The sequence below is a fragment of the Mauremys reevesii genome, linkage group 16 (assembly GCF_016161935.1).
Source record: "Mauremys reevesii isolate NIE-2019 linkage group 16, ASM1616193v1, whole genome shotgun sequence".
NCBI lineage: Eukaryota > Metazoa > Chordata > Testudines > Geoemydidae > Mauremys > Mauremys reevesii.
This window is the reverse complement of record NC_052638.1, coordinates 18,889,211-18,912,012: the sequence shown is the minus strand read 5'-3', so window position 1 is coordinate 18,912,012 and position 22,802 is coordinate 18,889,211. Positions and strand designations below refer to the sequence as shown.

The 22,802-nt window shown below is 40.5% G+C and overlaps 1 protein-coding gene across 11 annotated transcripts in view; it reads right to left on the bottom strand.

Annotated features, from left to right (window-relative positions):
- Window positions 1–22,802, bottom strand: part of ZNF423 (zinc finger protein 423) — a 402,730-nt gene that overhangs the window by 6,813 nt on the left and 373,115 nt on the right. For all 11 annotated transcript variants that reach the window (XM_039503470.1, XM_039503477.1, XM_039503474.1 and 8 more), the window contains 2 exons: window positions 20,132–20,263; window positions 18,082–18,197 (listed from right to left, as the gene is read on the bottom strand). In XM_039503470.1, coding sequence (XP_039359404.1) covers window positions 18,082–18,197; window positions 20,132–20,263 — 248 coding nt within the window. The remainder of the gene's footprint in view (window positions 1–18,081; window positions 18,198–20,131; window positions 20,264–22,802) is intronic.

The following is a 22,802-nucleotide window of genomic DNA, read 5'->3' as shown; positions in this document are numbered from 1 at the left end:
TGCTTTTTTCCCTGTGCTTTAGTACTCGAAAGAAAAATCACCTTTGCACCCCCTTGCAGTTTGTATGTGCTTATTTTTAGAACTGTTTGACAATTATCCAAGGGTCTAAGACTAACAGATGGCCTGTCTTAAAGCCTCATATGTTCACTAGTTTGCACTTCTGACAAACAGTAAATGTACTCAAGAGTGTGCCATAAACAGAGCTGAATGAATACTCAGAACACAATTTAGTTAATACACTTCATTAAAACTGATAGTGGTAACCAATGTTTCCTGTAGAACCAGGTGTTAATTCCCCTTCCAGTTGTTTCAGGTAACTCTTATCCAGTGACACTTATGTGTTTAGATCTTTGTTTTTCAGAAAATACAGTGTTATTTCTTTCCTTTCCCCTGATGTTTCCCCACTATATAAAATGTTTCTAACAAGTGAACTCCAAGTCATCATGGCACTCAATAAAAAAAATTGTCAGGCAAGACAGGTTCACATGTTCCCATTTCATTTGAAGAATCCCTTGAAATTGTGGTAGAGGCAAACGGAAGGTGGAATATCCTTTGTGAAAGGAAAAGTCTGCCTGTGCTACTGCTTCCTTCACATCTCAGAAATCTGATAACTTGCCATTCGTCAGTCAGTCTCAGTGTTAACACACTTTTAGATTGCACTTGAATGAATGCAGTTAGGGCCCATCCATTACAAATTATTGAACTCTGGAGGATCTTCACCAGTTAAAAAGCAAAGCTGAATATTTCAAATGAGAAATAAGAATTAAAGGTGTTTTTTTTCCCCGCTAGGTTACATACCCTCAGGGACAAATTCATCCCTCAGTTGTACCAGCAGAAAATGGAACTACTCCCGGTTTACATCCAGGTGAATCTGGCCATCAATCTGAAGTGTGATCTACATCTCTGTGCACACTAGGTAACCAGAACAGGGCAGCTTGATTCTGCTCTCACTTACACCAGTGTAAATCTACAACAGCTCCACTGAGTGTATGAATGGCATAAATGAGATGAGAATCAGGCTCATGGACTGTAGTCAATGGAAGGATTCAGAACTCATAAAATATTAACAGAAGACAAAAGCCTTATTCTATACACGTCAGTCTGCCATCTACATTTGATAAAAGTACCTCCTATGATGGTTTTAATCTTTATTGAAATGTATCAGCACATAAGTGGGTTTTTTTTTAAATCTTAAAAGAAAACAGGAAAAAGTAACTTTTCATAATGTTTATTTTGTGCCTGAACGGCCTGTGTGCATCTGTCTCAGTATCTGGTAGTGCTTCACCTCTCTATCTATCCTACTTTACCTCTATATTCACCCTGCTTTTCATTTTGCTGTAACAATGTTCTTGCAGTTTGGTGACATTTTCCATTTTATTCTCAGTACCACATATTACTTTCTCTGTGATGTTTAATATTTTCCACCAGTTACAGCATTTTATTCACAATTACATGAAGTGATTTATGAATTTCAAAAACTTCCAATCCAGATTGTTTGTAACTAATCAGACTTTGACACCTCACCCATCACATTTTCAACCTTCCATTTAGGTAAATAGTGGCGTCCCTTCTTTCTAAAGTTTTCACCCAGCAGTTTTCTTCTCTGGAAGCTCAGAAAAAAACAGGGTGAAATAATAAAAAATGAACTCCTCCAAATATTTGTTTGAACCTGGCTCAGTCTCACATATTCCATTAAATATCTCACCAAAAAGTCTATGTGCTCTGTAGAAAAACCCTCGATAAAATTCTGTTGTGAAAAAGTAAACTGAAGCCCATGGGAAAATTTCTTTACCAGAGCACTTTGGAAATAAAGACCACTTGAGAATACACTATGAAGTGATAACCAGAGCCTTCTGTTAGAGAGACTAGCCGTAAACACTATGATTTACTCAGGCACCCAATGAAACAAGGGAGCTAATAATACTCGTCTGAGGGGACTGCGTGCCCCTGAGAATTCTACTCACAAATGCAAATTTGCCAATGACTCTGTGATTTGCAGTCTATAGTTTGCCATGCAGAAGATCAAAAAGAGCTGTAGGAAGAACCTTACACTTCTTACATGTAAAGAGAGGTGTACAAATTTAATTACTATTGTCAGAAGCACATGAAAATGGATTATTTTTAGAACTCCTACACTTACTCTCCCCTTCCCATCATTTCCATCTGACTGAGTCCTGGAGTTTTTGTTTATCCAAAGTGTAGAAAAGGGAATGCAGAATCCCAACACACTGTTCTGTTGACAATAGTTAGCCCTTTAACCTCAACTTGGACAGTCCAGAATTTTCTTGGGGAGTTGTTGATGTCTCCTCTTCACCAGTGTTTGAAGTCCTCAGGAATACTTATGCATACAAAGAGCTGGCTTCTGATCTTAGCTACGTGGGCATGCACCACTGCGCACATTGTAATCATCAGCTCCTGCGCCTGCACAGACAGCAGTTCATCTACTAAACGTGCAGCCATGTGTGCCTGGTTTGCTTGTTTGTTTTTGAGACAGGAAATCAGCCTCCAAAATTGTATTAATGAAGCCAATATCTTAATTCAAAACTTTTCTAATATATTGAGGCCACGCACTCATCTTAAAACTGTCACAGACACAGACAGACACTCAACACCTCTCACTGCATTATGCCAAAGACTTCAGTGGCAGTTCCAGTGCTGATCTCTTTTTACCCATTTACAGGTCCCACTCTGCATAGCAGTGTTTCAAAATCATTTGTGAGGAGGGAACTATTTTCCTGTAATCCTTGTTAGCTATTGTTTGCCAAAATATGTCACTGTGGATCATAACTTTGTGGATTTATTTGAAACCTATCTGCAGCACATCTTGTTAATGTCTTTGTGAGCTAAGGTAAATTACATTGCTGAAGCCAGTTAATTGTTCATTTCTTTGAGGGCTGGCATCATCATTACGGTACTCTTTGTGGTGGATCTTCTTCGCACACGCAGTAATTTGCTCTATATTCTAGGATTTAGTTGAGACCAGTGCTTATATACTCCTTTTATTCTAAAAAGACTTACAGCCATAGGCATAGTTTGACTTCTGTATTTGGGGGAGATGGGCAGCTCCAGTCAGGTCAATGGGCAGCGTCTGAGGGGCGGCAAATTCTGTGCCTCTCTGGGGCTTGCAGTTTGCGGGGCAATGCCACTCGACCCTTCCCATGCTATGCCCACACTTATAGCAGGGGGAGAACACTCTACAGAGAACCTTTTAAACTCATCAGTTGAAATGCACAGACAAATAGACAAATACATAGCTGTGGGAATAGAAACCAGCAAAAGCTAGGAAATTCAACATTGAACCTAAATGGTATCCTTAACCTGCTCAGTTGTTCTTGGGTATCATGAGTCGCTGAACAGCAGTTGATTTTACTGTAGCTCATTTGCTGCAAATCTTGGGTAACGTTCAGCTGAAGATGAGGATAAGGAACAGAGAGTTTCAGCCTCAACTGTGAGTTTTAACACATTTATTATATTTGGTCACAAACAATGTTAGAGAGACAAATTCTACAGTTTTCATTCAGGCAATATCCTCATTGATGTCGATGGGAATTTAGTCTGAATAAGAACTGCAGAATTTGGCCCACTGGGACAAATTCAGTACTTGAACAAGCAGGTGCAATAGCACTGACTTCGAAAGAGTTATGTCCACTTACATACAGGCTATAAAACATCACAGTTCCTTCATCTGCAACTTTTTTAAAAGCTGCAATTAAATTAAATCTCCATCTAATGGAATACTGATATGACAGACTCCCTTAACTTGGATCATGGATACATTTTTCTTGAAGGCAGATAAACATGAATCCATATAATCTGATATGCATGTATTGTTATATCAGCCTCACATTTAATGTGATGCGTCATCTAGGATATATGGGCTCTTTTATTACAATTAAGTACAATTGCAAATTTCTAACTTCAAAGGTCTCTTGTACTAAGGGGTATAAACTGTCCTTAATAAAACAGTCTATATGCTACAAAATAACAAGGCCTCAGTCTATAAAGTACTTTACCGACTCCTCTCCACTACTGTATGTGCAGGATGGATATGGAAACCTACAAGCATAATTGTGACCAGCATTCTGCTTGTCTGATTCAGACAAATGAACTCAAAGGGGCTATTTGTGTGAATAAGGCAAGCAGGACTTGGTCATGTGTGTTTAATAATGGGGCCAAAATATTTCTGAAACAAGATGTCCCCACCAAGACACCACAAGACAAAACAGTGATGAGATATCATCTTGTGACATGATGGCACAAAGCCATGTACAATTGTATCCTTGAAAAGGTCCATTTTTCCAACTAACACTGTCAAGTTACCAAGTGTTGTTACTCTTTAGAAAAGCTGATTTTAAAAACCAATCACTACTGACACAATAATCTCTAAACAGGTTGAGGAACAAGAGAGTGTATATATATATAATTTGCATTTATATCCAAATTCCAGCTGTGTACTATCTATCTAAAATGACCTGTGTTCTTTGGAGATGTTACAACATTTCTGTACTGGTTAAGTATATATCATACAGAATACTGCTAAGCATTCCATTCATTTTAAAACTTGCAAAGACAGAGTAAGTTGTTACCGATCAGTCCATTAGAGTTTATTGTATAAATCCAGGTCATTGCACATATGCACTAAGCCTGTATACTAAACATTCCCATGCCATTTTTGTCTGAGGAAACCAGACAATGCAGAGTAAGCACAATCTTCGAACCAACTATGTTTCCTGCACTATTTCTGCTTTTCCATTTCCCCCCGTCCACCAGATCCAAGAATCATAGAACTATTTCCTCTCCAAAATGTATTTTGTGACAACAAAGTATTTATTAAGAAACAGTATTTTATCAGCATATTTGAAAACACTTTCAAACTATTTAAAGTTACTTTCAAAACAGTATATTGCTCTGGGGTGGCTCCAGTTTTAACTTGGAGATACAGTATGTCTATGGGTATATTAAAACTCCCAGAAAATAGATGGTTAAAAATGGAAATACTGACAGAGCTTTGGTGGCAAAACTTTCAATATTGAAACAATTCCACTGGCTAAATACAAACCCAGAGGTAAAAGAGCAAGTTATCGAGCAACTTTTTAACTGTTCCACCTCCTTTTGTTCTCTGTGACCCTATCTATCAGAGTACCCTTCTTCCTGACCTCCCACCATGCCTGCTTCACACAGCTCACCATGGAGGCCTATGCTATTGCCACCACCCTTCCAAACAATGAGAACTGGATAGGACCTTTTCTGAAGCCAGTCTGTATTCTTTAAATCAGATGGCGAGGCTGCTGCTGAGCAATGTGACACAAGACAAGGCGCTCCTTTCTTGTCTTCTCGGCCCAGCATCCAGGGATGAATATGTTATTTCCATAGCAGTCCCATGTCATGAAAGCCTGGGGAGCCAGAGCCTGGCATTCAAACCCAAGTCTTTTGCTAGCCAGCGCAGAGATACCCCCAAAGCCTTTTAATTTTTAAATGCAACTATTTTTACAATATCTTCTAATTGTAAAGGTATCTGAAATCCCCATGAACATCACAGCATTAGGAAATATCAGTATGACTGAGATCAATCCAGGATTTTCTGTGTCAAGTTTAGGCCTCAAAGCTAGAACACATACATTATTTTCAAAGTTTGTTGGGATAAAGAAGATGGTTGCCATAAACTGGGAAAAATAATATAGAGGACAAAACAAACAGTGTTTTCCCTCCCTCCAGCTGTTTTTAAATCAAATAATTTATTATAAATTTCAGATTTAAATGAAATCCCAAACCCTGAAGATACCACATAGTGGTGTCTACAGTAGCATAGTAGCACTTTTAATTTTGGGAGGTGGAGGTTTAATGTGTTGTAGTGTTAACTATTAACCTTAAAGTCTATTGGAAGAAATAAAACCAATTACAGGGCGGCTGACAATAGATGCAAATATCTAGGTATGTGTGTATCAGTCTCATACACAGAGTTAAAAATACCTGGCCACTGAAAAGGATTTTCTCAGTCCACTGGGGTTCAGCTATGTGGAGACTGAGATGTTTATTTTGTCCCGCAGCAGTGTTGGGAATTTCTTCTAGAATATTTGGTCATCTTGCTTTTAAGTCAGCAACATATCAAGAACCTTATTGTACGTAGGAAAACCCTGAAATTATGAACACAACCAGTATTTCCCTCATCTCTCCCAAAAAGAACAAAACAAAACAACCCCAAACCAGAAGTTCAAATACTGTTGGTCTGAAGGCTACTGTAAAAAATCCAGAGGATACATTCATATTAACTATTACAAACATATCCATTTGCATACAGACTACTGACTGATACTGATGAATCCACGAAAATGTAATTCTAAGTCCACCAGCGTCTGTCCTCTTCTAGACATAAAGTTAATGCTTTTCAGTACCTGTGAGGCATTAGAATGTCCATTTCCACTGAAGTAAGGTTTGGTTTTGGTTCACTTTGGAAAATAAAAATAAATATAAAATAAAAATAGCAAGTGCCTTTTCTTTTTAAAAGGCCAAATTGAGCTTTTTAAAGAACAAGCAACATTTTAGCAAGCCAGGCAGGACAAAAGCCAATCAGATAAATGGCCTGTGTAATGATTTAGAATGAAGGATGCCTCGGGTTTCTTGAAAGGGTTATAGTAGAGGTCTTGGCACAAACAATCTGATATGTTCAAGCTTACATCTCTTTTACTGCAGACAAGAAATTCACTAAAATAGATAAATAATGAATGTGGCCAGGGATCTCCGCTGGTACTACGGCTGGTTCTGCAAGATGCTGGAACAGAAACACAGAATGCTCCATGTTTGTTATTAATGAATCCTTGTTCTCCTACAATAAACACAGCACATTTTATCTGAAATGGCTTCTGCAGCACATACAATATAAGTTTCAGCTCTCCAAAAGTGCCAGCAAATTGCAGAAAGATAAGTTACAAAGACATACCTAATTTGCTGTGATGAATTGTGTGCATGCTTCAGTGATCAAAACTGCAGCTGAGACCTATTATATTTAATGATCTAGACGTTTCTTGTGAAAACACTCAGGCATATATTGTTATGTCTGGACAAGCAACCTAGTTTTGCTCTAGCAGCAAGCAAATGAAGGGACTGCTCTTTCAAAAGCAGCTACACACCAGTTTCCATGAGCTATTTAACCCGAGAGGTGGAACAAGCTCCAGTAGTTGCTTAAATTATGTGTATGTTCTGCCCCTTCAAATGTACCACTCCATGATCCTTTAAAAATCTCAAATTGTTTTTTAAAAACTGTAATGACACCTACAGGAGGAACCAGAGCTAATCAACTATCAGACCACAAGCTATTTGTTACAGTAGCTAGGAAAGCAACAGAAAATCACAGCAGTGGCTTTGTTAGATATCCCCTCTTCTTTCCCCCATTGGATGGACAGAGGTGTAGACCCAAGGGGACAATTGATAGAAATTTGGAGGAAAAACAGCTGCTCAGTTTTATTAGCAGTCATCTAATTGCAGGTCTTAAGAATTTACTACTTGAAATATAGTCTGGGACTAAAGTATGGCTCTGACAACACACCTCCATGCTGGGAAAGGGGAGGAGATGCACTGCCTGAGCATCAGTACCAGGAAGTATTATGGTTTTGTAAGGCATACTACCTCCTGGGTACTGGAGGGAGAACACTGGGTACCAGGACCTGCTTCCCCTTTAAATGGACTAGCCAGTGCTCATTCACAGTTTTATCAAGCTAGTCCCCTCACCAGCAGCAGATGCCAGCTGTCATCCCCACACTGCCACCTGCACCTAACACTCACAGCCCCGCTATGGATAATGGGTGTCTCCTGGGTGAACGTGCAATGGGCGCAGTCAGGAAAAGGGGTTTCCTGTGACTCCACGCAGAGACAGGTATTATTTCACCCACAGAAAGAGATGATGACCTTATGATTAACATATAGGCCTGGGAGTTAAAGGATCTGAGTCTATGTCTGGCTCTGCCAAAAAAATTCTTCAGTGGGTTTGGGCAATATACTTAACTTCCCCCACTGATTTGTAAAATGGGGATAACACTGACATAGCAAAGGTGCAGAGAAATTTAATTCATTAGTATTTGTAAAACACTCTGAGATCTGCAGATAGAAGGTGCTGCAGAACTATATGGTAATTTTTTGTATAGATCATAGGTTTCCAAACTGTGGGGTGTGCCTCCCCCAGGGGGGCACAGAGGATGTTCAGGGAGGTGAGTGGTAAAGCCAGGTGGGGCTTGGGCCGGCCCTCCATGGCAAGGTGGGAGCACCAGCTCCACCCCCCGGCTCACCTCAGTGGGCCCCCAGCTTGCGAGTCAGTGTCAACACCCGCTGTGGCTGAGCCACTTTGCGCTCCCGGCATCCTCCGCACCCAGCATTGGCTCCGCCCCCAGAGACTGTTGCATGCGTCTTGCCACACCCTGAGAACCCGAGAGGGGCGGGGAAGGTATTGTGTCTATTTTTGTCTGGGTTGGAGAGGCACAACCAAAAATTGTAACTCAAAGGGGGGGCTCAGCTCACAAAGTTTGAAAACCGCTGGTATAGATGATGACGACTGATAATATTTGTCCCTACAGAGTCAAGAGCTAGTTCTCTCTCCCCAGTCAGTCCAATGCTATCGTTCATTGTTGAACAAAGTGGAATGAAACACATGCTTGTGAAACTGTCTCTAGGAGCATGGCTTTTAAAGGACCATTTCATTCCTCTGCTGAGCTACTATATTTGGTCACACTTATAATTTGTGATAATGTGGTAGAGAGTGAAGAAAAGGTGTTGGTTAATTGTTGACATAACAAAATTAATTTTCCATCCATAAACTTTTTCTCCACTCTCCTGTGAGCTCTGATGCAATGTTACTGACTGGCACCGCTGAAATGCCACCTTGCATTTCTCATAGTTAATTTCTCTCTAAATGTCATTAGTAATTGTTATTGCCAGACCAGAGAGTGCAATCTGGTCTTCCAGAAAAAAAATCCACCTTTCATTTCTTCTCCTGGGCCATCTCCATTTGGTCATGAATGGATATTTAATAGTAAAACAGTCCAATGTACTCATGTCTTCCCATCTTGTTAGAACTACCGTATACCTGGAAGTGTATTTATTTATTTATTTTCATACAGTATGAATGGATCTTTATTCCACTGATATGAGTACAGAATTGTTTATTCAAAGGTTTCTCTAAAACACTTATTTCAAGAGCACTACCAAGTCCTATTCGAACAGAGTCCGTAAGTTATCAAAGGAAAAAAAACCTTTAAAGTATGCAAGCACACTTTCCCCTGGATATATGTTAGGAGTACATCAATTATATTTTTTGGGGTAAGCAATGTTTTAAAAATAAAATAAGAGGCTTTTCCATCAATCATATTATTCTTTTTCTGTCATATATATGAAATCCCTTTAGTGAAAGGGATGTGTAAACTCATATCTAGCTCTGAGCTAGATGAATGTATTACATACACACACACACACACACCCTACCTATCTAGGTAAGCACATGGTCTCCCTCCCTGGAGTCCTGGTAAGAGGCATGTGTGTTTGTGAGGGAAACAGACAAATTTTGTACTTAGTTCTCGAAGTGTTTAGATCCATGGACACTATCATCCCTTGTGGCCGTGAATTATATAGTCTAGGTCCAGCTCCTGTGAAAGTTCCTTTCCAGAGCTCCTGTGCCTCTCCCATTGGTTGGCAGTTTCATAGTTCTAGTGGAACACAGCTGTCATTGGAAGCCATGATCACATAGGGAAAGGAGATCTCTCACATACTCAGGGCCACTTTCCGGGAATATCGTGACAGAGCCCTTGAACCAGACAATGTATTCAACACATTTGTCTGAGTGTGCACGTGCGTCTATATATAGAACCACACACACACACTTGTCTGTCATAGGGTTTACATTGCAACATATATAAATTAATCTAGCTCAGAGTCAGACTTGCAATTCCATATTCCCTTAACTAAAGGCATCTGAGCTCAGAATTGTCACTTGGACGTTTCTGACTAGGGATTGGCTTTCAATAAATACAACTGATGCATATACATTGTGTCTTGGCTGCTTACACTCATGGCCATCTGTTAGGATGGCATGGTGCCTGCTCAGAAGTTGGTTGGACCCTTGCCCTAGGGCATAGATGACAGGCAACAATGGGTTTAGATGGGCAGCCTGAATAGCGGTTCCAACTGCCATCTCTACTGTAGGAAGTCCCTTCTCTCTGCCAGCACTGCCACATTGGAACTACATGCCTCCTTACACTTGATCACACATGTTGACACTTGGGTGCACTTCAGTGCATTAATGACTCAACCAATGGCTTTCACCTGACACCCTTTTCTTCCACTCTGCATCACTGCTTGGTATTCTGCACATGCTAATGTGAAGTTATGTACACTTTGTTACCCAGGGTGAGTCACACAACAGCATTAACAGTCTTTGAAGCAGAGGGACTTTTTATGGTACAGAACAGACTGCTGAAATACCAGTAATTTCCAAGCTCAGTCTCAGGTGAATCTTTGTTAGCCTGAGAGCTCACACTGGATCTTGCTGAAATGACACAGGAGATGCCGTATGATGCAAATGCAGTTTTTTGATATGCTGATCAGAATCTTCTTTGAGTAACTAAAGGATAAATGATGTGTTCCTTAACCAAATCAAGACACAAGACAATTCAAGACCTTTGCAACCTTCTCTGTTCACAGCTAGAAGGGGGCAAGGACAGTGAACAGGAAATACATGATCTGTTTGTTCCAAGATTCTTTGCCGTTGACCCCTGCTGTTGCCAGAGAGGTCATTAGGCATCCATTTAATTATTCACTTGCTCTATACATTCATTTTCCTAAGATGTTACCATTCAAGTGATAAAAGAAATCAAAGCTGTCATCTCAGAGACCAAAGAGGAAGTATGTTAAACTCTCCATCCACTATCCTTGGAGTTACAGTGGCACCCAATGATGCCTACTTGATTATCAATTCATCGTACTGAGTGAGAACAAAGGAATAGAGACTGAAGCAACAGATTTTGGAGGGGAATTGGGAGCCGGGATGTGAGGTTTTATTCTAAGACACAAAGCCAGGCCTCCTCTTTCACTGGTATCCGGAAGACAGACTCTATTGGCAGCACACAAAAAAAGCACCAGAAAACAAGACAGAATGCATTAAATAACATATGGACCAAGTTATGCACCTTTCTGGAGAAGTAGTCAATCAGTGCATGGATGTCAATGTTTTCTCTAAACATGTCAAGTCAGTCCATCATCTTCAGCACAGATTACCTTCTTGGCAACAGATGTGCACACAGAAAGTGTAAAGTCTTGTTCCATGACAAAAGCACATTGCTAAGCCACAATGAGGGATGTAGTGGCAAGCACTCGGTTTCAGAACTAGGAATAGACTCTAGATGCCAAGTTACATATTAGTTGGTACAGAGCCAATAAGAATACTCCTCAATAACTCATGCCCATATTTCTTTAATTTGGTAATTAATGATGGGCTTCACCTGCACCAAAATAAGAATTTAGAGCCAATGACACATTCCTCCTCAACTGAGCATATACCTGCATTCTGAAAACCAGAGACCTAACAACAGTTTTCTTTCTAATCTTGACAATATACCACAAGCAGAACTTCCTTTTTTGCAATACGTAAAGGATATGCAGTCAGACAGACTAAGTACGATGGGTATGTGCCTAAAGCACTTTTAATTTTTAATTATTGTTAGTTATAATTATCTGACTGAAAGCCCAGTGATATGACTGGAATGGGTCTTGTTTTTCTTGTAATTTATTAGTCTTATAGCTAATAATGATTAAACATTAAAAACGCTCCAAGCACATTTGCTAATCAACTTGTTTTAACACTAACCAAGTCTGCTAGAGTACAATCTGGTTCATTTTTCTGATTTTAGAGGAAGACTGATGTTCTGATAGCAGGAAAAATGTATGAATTGCGAGGTCTGAGAGAGCGCACCAATAGCTGAAAGACAAAGATGGGATTTCTGTTTTAAAGAAACACACACCTCACTTGAAAAAACAGCAAAATTATGTACTGAATTAATTAATGCTTTCCACCAAATTAAGAAAGAATTTATTATGGGTTGTTTCCAGAAAGAGTCTCCTGGGGTTTAATATCTAAGCCAAGCACAAACTGTAAAAAACAGCACGAGGATCATAAAGGAAAGTGCTACTTTTTTGCCACAGTCACAGCTCAGGTTCTAGGACAGTGTCTATTTTTTTTTTGAGCAAACGGTACTTCAATGAGGTATTTTGTGAAATCTCCTCCAACAATTCAGGCCTGGATTTACATCACTGATGTAACCAGGAGCTTCAGTGACAATTTCTGAAATGTTTGCATCTATAGAGGGCTGTTTGGAAGAGGATATCAAAGCATTTTACAAAATGTTAAATTAAGCCTCACCACAGCACTGGGAAATAGGTACGTACTATTACCCCCATTTTCCAGACCTGAAACAGAGACATTAAATACTCAAGGGGACAGAGTGAAATGATAAAGCCAGGAATAGAACCTCGATTTTGTAACTCTTATATTTGTGCACTGATTACTAAGGGTTAAGTTGAGCTTTTAGGTTCAGCCCTGAGAAGGGGGCAGAATGCAGCTGTGATGCTCCCAGAGGAAGAAACTGGGCTTCTGAGACGTTCAATTCCTGCTCTCTTGCTCTGGAGGGCAGCAGGAACTTTGCTGCAATTCTTTTCAGGGTGAAACCTGGTCCCCACACTAATACCCAGCCAGCTCCACTGGCTGCTGGACTGGGGTAAAGCCATGACTTCCCTCCACTCCCCACCCTGATCTCCTGCTGTACCCAGAGCCGCAATTGAAGGAAAACTGATGTGGCTACACAGCTACGCTCCCCTATCTGGCCCAGTTAGACCAAGCCACAATCGAGCCCAAGATTATTAGCATCATAGGAATCAGAGATTTACTAGACTGAGTAGGTCCATTAACAGGGGCAGGATATATTCCCTCTCTGGAGGACATAGATATTTAACTGATAACACCCTCCATTATATATGCAAAGACTGATTATTTTTCTCCTTTAAAGAAGCAGTTTTAGAGCCGACTCCAAAGCCCACTGAAATTGATGGAAAGGCTCCCAGTGACTTTGATGGGCACTGGATCAACATTAGTGACAAATCATTGTTAATGTAATGAGTGCAGCTTGTGTGCAGCAATTTTTGCCAGTTTATGGCTTAAATCTGCAGCTTTTGATATACACTGAAAAGGGAAAAAAATGATGATGCTAGCCAATGAGCCATGGCATCTTCTTTCTTTCTGATGTGTTGACATTTAAAGAAACTTGGCACTTAAAATTACAGCCAAATCTTCCAGTGAAGCTCCCTTAATTCAGTGGTTTGACTTATCTTCAAATCTGAACAGAAAGGAAAGCCTTTCTTTCCTAGCAGGCACCTGAACACCTGCACTAGGAAGGAACTGGCAGGTACCTTGTTCTCTCAGTACCTGGATTATCTGTGTGTTGTTTATTATATCCCTTGCTTTAGTTTTCCTCAATTGCAATCATTTAGAGGGAAACGGTATGATTAGCGGCATAGAAGCAAACAGCAGGAATTAATCCTTTAAATACAAATATTTTATTGGTTATGCCACAGCTCCTTGGAAAAACAGTGGGGCAAAGAGCACAGATGAAAACCCTCCTTGAGTTTCCTCTAAAATCACTATTCATTCACAATTTGCTTAATGCAATTCTTAATGCAAGCAATTAAGAATTTAGATTTCGCAACTCTGCTTAGCAACACAAGTTTAACTATCAACACCCAACATGTGTCATGATTTCAGTCTGTCTTCTAACTTGGCAGGGTTCTCTACTTCAATATAAGTCTAAAGACTACCATTGCAGTGGACAAAGCACTTTCACTAGTTCATTTCCAAAGTATGGCTGTGCTGTACACTATTTCAGCTTCAGCAGGGCAGTACATTAAAGGCACACTCAGCAGCTAATGATTAGTTTGTAATATAAGTCCTAGAGATCATCCTCTGTTTCACAAAGGCTTCTTTCGTCTCTCTGTAGTATGAATAAGGCTAAATTCAATTTTCATTTAACTCCTGAGATAAGTCTACACTTGTTTCATTAAATAAATTTCAGAAGGCAGAATGAAGTACTACAGAACAAAAGTATTATAGGTTATGTGTAAATTTACTTCTATTCAGTGTCATTAGATGTAAAAAATATTTACAAGGTGTAAGACTTTCATCACACTCATAGATATCTAAGCTTGACTAGCTATCATCCTGAGTGTTCAGAATGTATAATATTGCACTAATTTGCTGCAAAATGCTCAGTATAACCACAGATCTGCTATTTTCTTTCACCATTATTTTCCACCTAGAATGGCATGTTCCATTGTTTTGTACCTACCCTCTCTTATGTGGGACATCTTTACACACTATATATCACAATGTATTTATCCTTACAATGTTTTCAATTTTCCTTTTGATCGTGGAAGTTCCGCAATATTAAACAAGCAGGACCAAATTCTAGTCTTTGTTACATAGGGGTCTATGAAGTTACTCTGGAATTACATCAGTGTAACTGAGAACGGGATCTTGTCTTTGTGGCTCCACCTGACTACCTGCAAATGTCATGCTACTGATGCAGTAACTTGAATTTTTTCCCAAACTATTGAAATGTGAATTTGAAATGATAATCTCCTTTCTAACACGGTCCATATATGCCCCTTTATGTCATACTATACCTAAGGAATCTGCTTAAAAATAGTCACACAGCAGCAGGGCTAACTTATAGCAAGCCATTACATTTGCAAATAATTAGTTTTTTCTCCCAATATATGCCCTTCTCCCCACTCTCCTCCCTTTTTCCTGCCCTCTGTAACCTAAGGGATAGCTCGAGCATTGCCCTGCTAAACCCTGAGTTGTGAGTTCAATCCTTGAGGGGGCCACTTAGGGATCTGGGGCAAAATCAGTACTTGGTCCTGCTAGTGAAGGCAAGGGGCTTGATTCAATGACCTTTCGGGGTCCCTTCCAGTTCTAGGAGATAGGTATATCTCCATATATTTATATTTAAAGGGGCACAATGGAAAGTTTCTCCTTGTGATGTAATATTAAGATTTCAAAAAAATACAAGTAAGTAAAATAAAATAGAACAGGTCTGATTCTGACTTAAAATGAGTTATTCCTAATTTACACCAGTGGGAAAGCAAGATTAGAATTGAAAAGTCAGATTCGTCAAGCATAACTGTTTGATGGATGGAGACTTTAACATACAGGAGAAATTGCAGTACTAAGAGACTAAAAGGTCTATTCAGATTAAACTGTTATTAGCAGCTAAACAACTGGTTCACTAAGTAATACTAAATCTTCACTACTCAACTAGCAGACAAAAATTTAATAAACAGCTAAGGAATTTAAAACAGGCAACCTACAAATAAGCAACTGATGAGTTAATCATCCTAAATAAGGCTGCCAGTTCAAAAGTCTTCCTAACTAATTTATTCACATACTCTGTGCCTTGTTTGGCTCAGTTATTTCAATCAATAAAACCCCCTACTTCAAGTAAACACCCTATCCTGAGTCACCACTAAATTCACAAGTAAAACTGTGTAGTTAAACATTGAATTTGCATTCAGCTAACACCATTTAAAATTACTTATATAATTATTATGAACACAGGAATTTTAAATGCACACAAATCCTGTGTAAAAACTGGAAAATTACAATTATGATTCAAATTTATCTGATGAAAGCTACTATTTGCATAGATTTTGCTATGCACAACACTTCAGAAGTTGAACACTATGTAATTAAAATGGTTAATTGCAAAAAGCATTGGTCGTTAGGACTATAATTTAGCAAGGTTCTCTGTATTTGACCATCTGATTTAAAAGGTTAATGCAGTGACCTAGGAAGCCACTGCACCCATTTTAATTGTGCTGGCATTTTGACCAAAGACCACTTTAAATGAAAAAGGAGAGGAAAAATCCAAGCTCGCTTTGTGAGCCAGTATTATCTTCTAAAACCTACACAGTGAGAAATCACAAAAACAAAATCTGCCGACTTTATTAAAATATTAACAAGGTATAGTTAAAACTTTTGTACACTTATGCAAATGAGGTTGCTAGAACAAGGGAAAGAAGAGGTTCCCTTGGGAGAAAAAATATAAAATCAACAAAGTGAAAAGATCAACCATCCTTCCACTGCATGACAGCACGACACAAGAGGCATCAGCTTGGGAATTCAGCAAGATAAATAAAAACCCTCCAAAGTTTAAGTAAATCATGGTTTATAAAGCTAATAGATTTAAATGAGGCATACAGTATCCTTCTATAAAAAGATTACATTTACCAGGGGACGGTAGCAGTATTTTGGCAGAAGTGCTAAACAGGTAAAATATGTATGATAAGGAAGGCCAGACTGAGAACCTCTGTGTATCTGTTTAAAAGTTAAAGCTCTGGTAGTCAATTTTTCTATGTGATAATTAGATATGCAGGGCTTTTCTTTGCTGCTAGATTAACACAAAGTTACAGCACTATGGCAGGTTCTCTGCATTTCAACGGGTTTAACACTGAAGGTCAAAACTTAATTTTAAGCATAAATTGATTCAACACTAACCTGACTTATGAGGAAAGATTTAAAAAACTGGGCATGTTTAGTCTTGAGAAAAGAAGACTGAGGGGGGATGTGATAACAGTTTTCAAATATGCTAAGGGCTGTTATAAGGAGAACTGTGTTCAATTGTTCTCTGTGTTCACTGAAAGTAGGACAAGAAGTATTGGGCTTAATCTGCAGCAAGGGAGAATTAGGTTAGATATCTGGAAAAAACTTTCTAACTCTCAGGGTAAAGCTCTGGAATAGGCCTCCAAGGGAGGCTGTGGAATCCCCATCACTGAAGGTTTTTAAGAATGGGTTGGACAAACACCTGTCAGGGATGGTCTAGATTTACTTGGCCGTGCCTCAGAGCAGGGAGCTGGACTTGATGACCTCTGAAGGCCTCTTCCAGGCCTATACTTCTATGATTCCCAACACTGCTTCTGAGAACTCCTCCAACATTAAGTGCTAAAAAGTGCAATGCATACTTCTGTCTGCACGTGTGGAGGCAGGAACAGGCAGCGCTGCCCAGAGGGGGGGGCAACTGGGGCAATTTGGCCCAGGCCCTGGGCCCCGCAGAGGCCCCATGAGCTGCTCCGGGTTTTCAGCGGCACTTCGGGGGCGGGCCCTTCACTTGCTCCAGGTCTTCACTTGCTCCGGGCCCTTCACTTGCACAGGGGGCCCTTCACTTGCTCCGGGCCCTTCACTTGCTCCGGGGTGGGGTGGGGTGGGGAGGAGGAGCCGCGATTGGTGGTACTTAGGCTGTTCTACCGCCGCCGCTTCATTCTTTGGCGGCAGTTCGGTGGGAGGTTCTTCCCTCTGAGAGGGACTCACCACTGAATTGCTGTCGAAGACCTGGCTCTGCCCCAGGCCCCCTGAATCCTCTGGGCGGCCCTGGGAACAGGGAACCCCTCACATGCACACTTTCGGAAGGCTGAAATCAATGGAGCTGCATCCACTTATGCCAGCAGTGAAATTGGACTGTAGTGCCTACTTTTAACAATCTGCTACACACTGCTATGCCTCTGCGGCTGTAGCTGGTCTGATTAGAATTCTATGTTCAAGTAGCACGTACATTTTGCTCTTGTACCTAGATAGCTACGATCCCTTAACTTTTTACTTAACACGGGGGAAGGGGGGATGTAATAACATTAGTTTAGTCTTTGTGTATTAATCATTCCCTACATTATTAATAGAGAAAAAGAAGTTATTTACATAGTGCTTGATGTAGACATGTCAGTATGTAGCAATGCTACTGTCAAGAGAAATACTCATAAAGAATCATGATATCTGTCTTGTCTTATTTTATGCCAGCCAGGCTCAGAGATCCCTTTCTCCTGATAGCACCCACGGGGAGAGAGCAAAAGACAGACTAGGAGAGTTTGCTGCTGTTGCAAAGAGGGATGGAAAACCGTGGTTATGCATTGGTTAAAGAAGTGGTCCAAAAGCCGTGCAGTGATGAGAGGGTTATTACATACAAACAAAATAATTGCTGTCAGTATTTACTTATTTCAAAAACATACCTGAAGTTCTGTCTGAAAGAAGAACTTCTGTGGGCACTGGGAACAGTCATAAATTTTATCCTCCTGCCCGTGGACTGCAAAGATATGCTGCTGCAGTTTATTTGCCTGTACAAAAACTGAAATAATACACTGTGATCAGAGATTGTTTGCTTTAGGTAACTTCTGCCCTATATTTGCTGCACATTGATTATGGCTGTAATCCTAAAAGGTCCAATGATATTTATCAATAAATCATCAATATTTGTGTTTCAGTACAATTATCCTGCAAAAGTGGACAATATTAATAATTTAAGTTTTAAAGAATAATGTTTAGCTTAGTTAATATCATATTGATTTTTGAAATTCCACCATAAAGTCACAGCTCTCCATTCATAATTGGATGAACCCAATTGTATAATCGAAAAAAGAGCGTCACCTCTTTTGCAGGGAGCTGTGAGCCAATCATAAGTGCATGAGATTTATTTATAATGCAGGAGATTGGACCAGAAGAGACCTGTGGGGTTAATCTAGAAGATGTGTGACCAATGCAACATTTCTGGCAGACTACAAAGGAAGTGTGAACCTGCAGATGTAGTCTGTTGCAAAGACAACCTGTATAACTATTTTGTCCATATAGAATAGAAGAGATAAATTTAATACCATAAATACTGTTACACTTGAGCACTTTTACAATTCTGAACTGAAAGTAATTCTGATTTTATCAAGGAGAGTTTGGAAATTAAGCATGCTGAGTTTATGATTTATTCGGTTAAGATAATTTCTCAGCCTACTTCACATCTCATTTTAGGTCAATGTTTATGGGTTCTAGACCTATGCAATATGCAAAAGTAGCTTCTTACTAACTGAATTTAAAGAAATACTATTAAGGATTTACTTTATAGCATGTCTCAGAGGCTAGATCTACACTACTAAGTAGGGGTGTGACTGCCCTGCTCAGGTACCCGTACTCATGTGAGCCTCACTGAGCTAGCACAGGTATGAACAGCAGTGTAGCTGCGGAAGCACAGGCAGTGGAGACATGGCTTAGCCATGCAGAGTAAAAGACCTGCCTGAAACTAGTGAGTACATACTCAGCATGGATTAGCTCCCATGGCTAGAGAGTATGTGTACACAAGCTGAGCTTGCAGTGTAAACATGGTCAGAAAAGGACAAATTAAGTCCAAAACTACAAACTGAAGTCTCTCAAACTGCAGATCAAAACCTGAGACGTCATGAGCGTCTTCCACTGCATGAGCGTCTTCCTGCAACTTCCACTGAAGTTAAGGTGTACTGCCGGTGCTGAGTGCCCCTCATGATTCAACCCTTTATTTTTTTCTTAGCTCATATGTAGGAAATGAAAGACAGAAGTCATGTACACATCCAGCATTACTTTCACATTTCAGAAATACAAGACGTTAATTGCAATTTTAAAAAGCATATAGAGCAGGTGACAACAGATTCTACAGACAGTCACTTTAACCAAGATCATCCAAATTTGCTTTGCAGAGACAGCTTAAGGTTAACTACAAAAGTTGGATAAACAGCAAGATGTTAGATATGTGCTCTACACAGAAAAAACAAGCCCTGGGCATATGTATCTGAGGGCAGATTCTGGTCATACAATGAAAAAAATGAATACAGCAGTTGTCAAAACTATACAGTTTTAGGGTTTGATCTTACCAACCCTTTACTCACATGAGTACTTCCACTGAGAACTGACTACAGGCTACTTGTGTAAGTAAAAAGCACTCACATGAGTGAGGGGTGCCCAGGAGCAGGTCCTTAACTCACAAGAACTGTGTTTAGAAATGTATCACATTTTCTACCCAACAAATATCATTTTAAAAGGGCTGTAATTAGCTTCTTGAGCTTGGGAACTGATGCATGGTGTCAAAAAATCACAGTGCTGTTCTTCATTCCTAGCTCCAGTTTTAGACTGGTGATATTTTAAACGTTTCCAAGCAGAGCACTTTTTCCCAAGGAATGGCATACTGTATTTTAAAAATCCCCTGTGTGTCATTTCTGGATCAAGCCATGCACACTGAGGCTTGTCTAGGTCTTACTGTCTTACCTGTGAAACAAACAGGGCATTTGAATGTGCCTCCCATCCCCTCAAAGCTGTGCTCAATCAGGTGACACAGAAGCTTTGCTGGAGAGTCAAACATCTGGTTACACAGCTTGCACTCATGATTGATGCCTTCCTCTGCAAGGTTCAAATGATACAACTTGTTAGTGACACAGCAGATTAGTGTCTGAAATGCAGCAGTCTGCTAGAAATGGTAGTGCTGGATTGCACAGCTTCAAGGACCCAAAGACATTACAATTTCTGTGTCCCTATTACAAAAGCACACACAGTAACTTGTACAATGTATTCAGGTGTACAGCCGCAAGTCAAATTTAGGGGCATTTATTTTCAGCTGTGATGAAAGTGATGCTGTGATCAAACCACCAGTAACATATATGCCTGTTTACAGGCTGTGACAATATCGTACCTCTGCACCTTGCATCTTACCACAAAGGCAGAACATTGTTGCTCTGGATATCTATTATTAAACACTCAAACAGCATTTAAAACAAATTGAACAGTGTGAATTCAACCACCACCACCAGAAACAGAGTGAAATCCCATCTTCACCTCAGATTACATTGCAAGTATATACGAGGAAGAGAAGAGGAAACTAACAGGGAATAGCAGGAATGCAGGGATAACTCAGCCTTCATTTTATATATAATGCCTTTTTAGGTTGAAGTGAGACCACTGATGGTATTTAAATGGCATTTTTAAATTGAATTTCCCTTTCATATATATTTGTTTTGAACAGACCTTTCATGGAGATGTTCTGAATACAAAGAACCTATTTAAAAATCCCCCTTAAATTCTGTTTTATTAATAGATAAACATTTACTATTATCAGAGGGGTAGCCGTGTTAGTCTGGTTCTGTAGAAGCAGCAAAGAATCCTGTGGCACCTTATAGACTAACAGACGTTTTGCAGCATGAGCTTTCGTGGGTGAATACCCACTTCTTCGGATGCAAGTAGCGGAAATTTCCAGGGACAGGTTTATATATGCAAGCAAGAAGCAAGCTAGAGATAACGAGGTTAGTTCAATCAGGGAGGATGAGGCCCTGTTCTAGCAGTTGAGTGAAAACCAAGAGAGGAGAAACTGGTTCTGTAGTTGGCAAGCCATTCACAGTCTTTGTTTAATCCTGAGCTGATGGTGTCAAATTTGCAGATGAACTGGAGCTCAGCAGTTTCTCTTTGAAGTCTGGTCCTGAAGTTTTTTTGCTGCAGGATGGCCACCTTAAGATCTGCTATTGTGTGGCCAGGGAGGTTGAAGTGTTCTCCTACAGGTTTTTGTATATTGCCATTCCTAATATCTGATTTGTGTCCATTTATCCTTTTCCTTAGAGACTGTCCAGTTTGACCGATGTACATAGCAGAGGGGCATTGCTGGCATATGATGGCATATATAACATTGGTGGACGTGCAGGTGAATGAACCGGTGATGGTGTGGCTGATCTGGTTAGGTCCTGTGATGGTGTCGCTGGTGTAGATATGCGGGCAGAGTTGGCATCGAGGTTTGTTGCATGGATTGGTTCCTGAGTTAGAGTTACTATGGTGTGGTGTGCAGTTACTGGTGAGAATATGCTTCAGGTTGGCAGGTTGTCTGTGGGCGAGGACTGGCCTGCCACCCAAGGCCTGTGAAAGTGTGGGATCATTGTCCAGGATGGGTTGTAGATCCCTGATGATGCGCTGGAGGGGTTTTAGCTGGGGACTGTATGTGATGGCCAGTGGAGTCCTGTTGGTTTCTTTCTTGGGTTTGTCTTGCAGTAGGAGGCTTCTGGGTACACGTCTGGCTCTGTTGATCTGTTTCCTTATTTCCTCGTGCGGGTACCACACACTCAGCCCAGAAGAAACATCTGTCCTATCTCGGGGACTCTCTTTCTGCCCTACCACCCCCACCAACATGATACAGTTCTGCGGCGATCTGGAAGCCTACTTTCGCCGTCTCCGACTCAAAGAATACTTTCAGGACAACACTGAACAGCGCACTGATACACAGTTACCCTCCCACCAACGGCACAAAAAGAAGAACTCCACATGGACTCCTCCTGAGGGTCAAAATGACAGTCTGGACCTATACATTGAATGCTTCCGCCAACGTGCACAGGCAGAAATTGTGGAAAAACAACATCGCTTGCCTCATAACCTAAGTCGTGCAGAACGCAATGCCATCCACAGCCTCAGAAACCATCCTGACATTATAATCAAAGAGGCTGATAAAGGAGGTGCTGTTGTCATCATGAACAGGTCTGACTACCAAAAGGAGGCCGCCAGACAACTCTCCAACACCAAATTCTACAGGCCACTGCCCTCAGATCCCACTGAGGAATACACTAAGAAACTGCACCATCTACTCAGGACACTGCCTACACCAACACCGGAACAAATCAACATACCCTTAGAGTCCCGACCAGGGCTATTCTATCTACTGCCCAAAATCCACAAACCTGGAAATCCTGGACGCCCCATCATCTCGGGCATTGGAACTCTCACTGAAGGACTGTCTGGATATGTGGACTCTCTACTCAGACCCTATGCCACCAGCCCTCCCAGCTATCTCCGTGACACCACTGATTTCCTGAGGAAACTACAATGCATTGGTGACCTTCCAGAAAACACCATCCTGGCCACCATGGATGTAGAGGCTCTCTACACAAACATCCCACACGCTGATGGA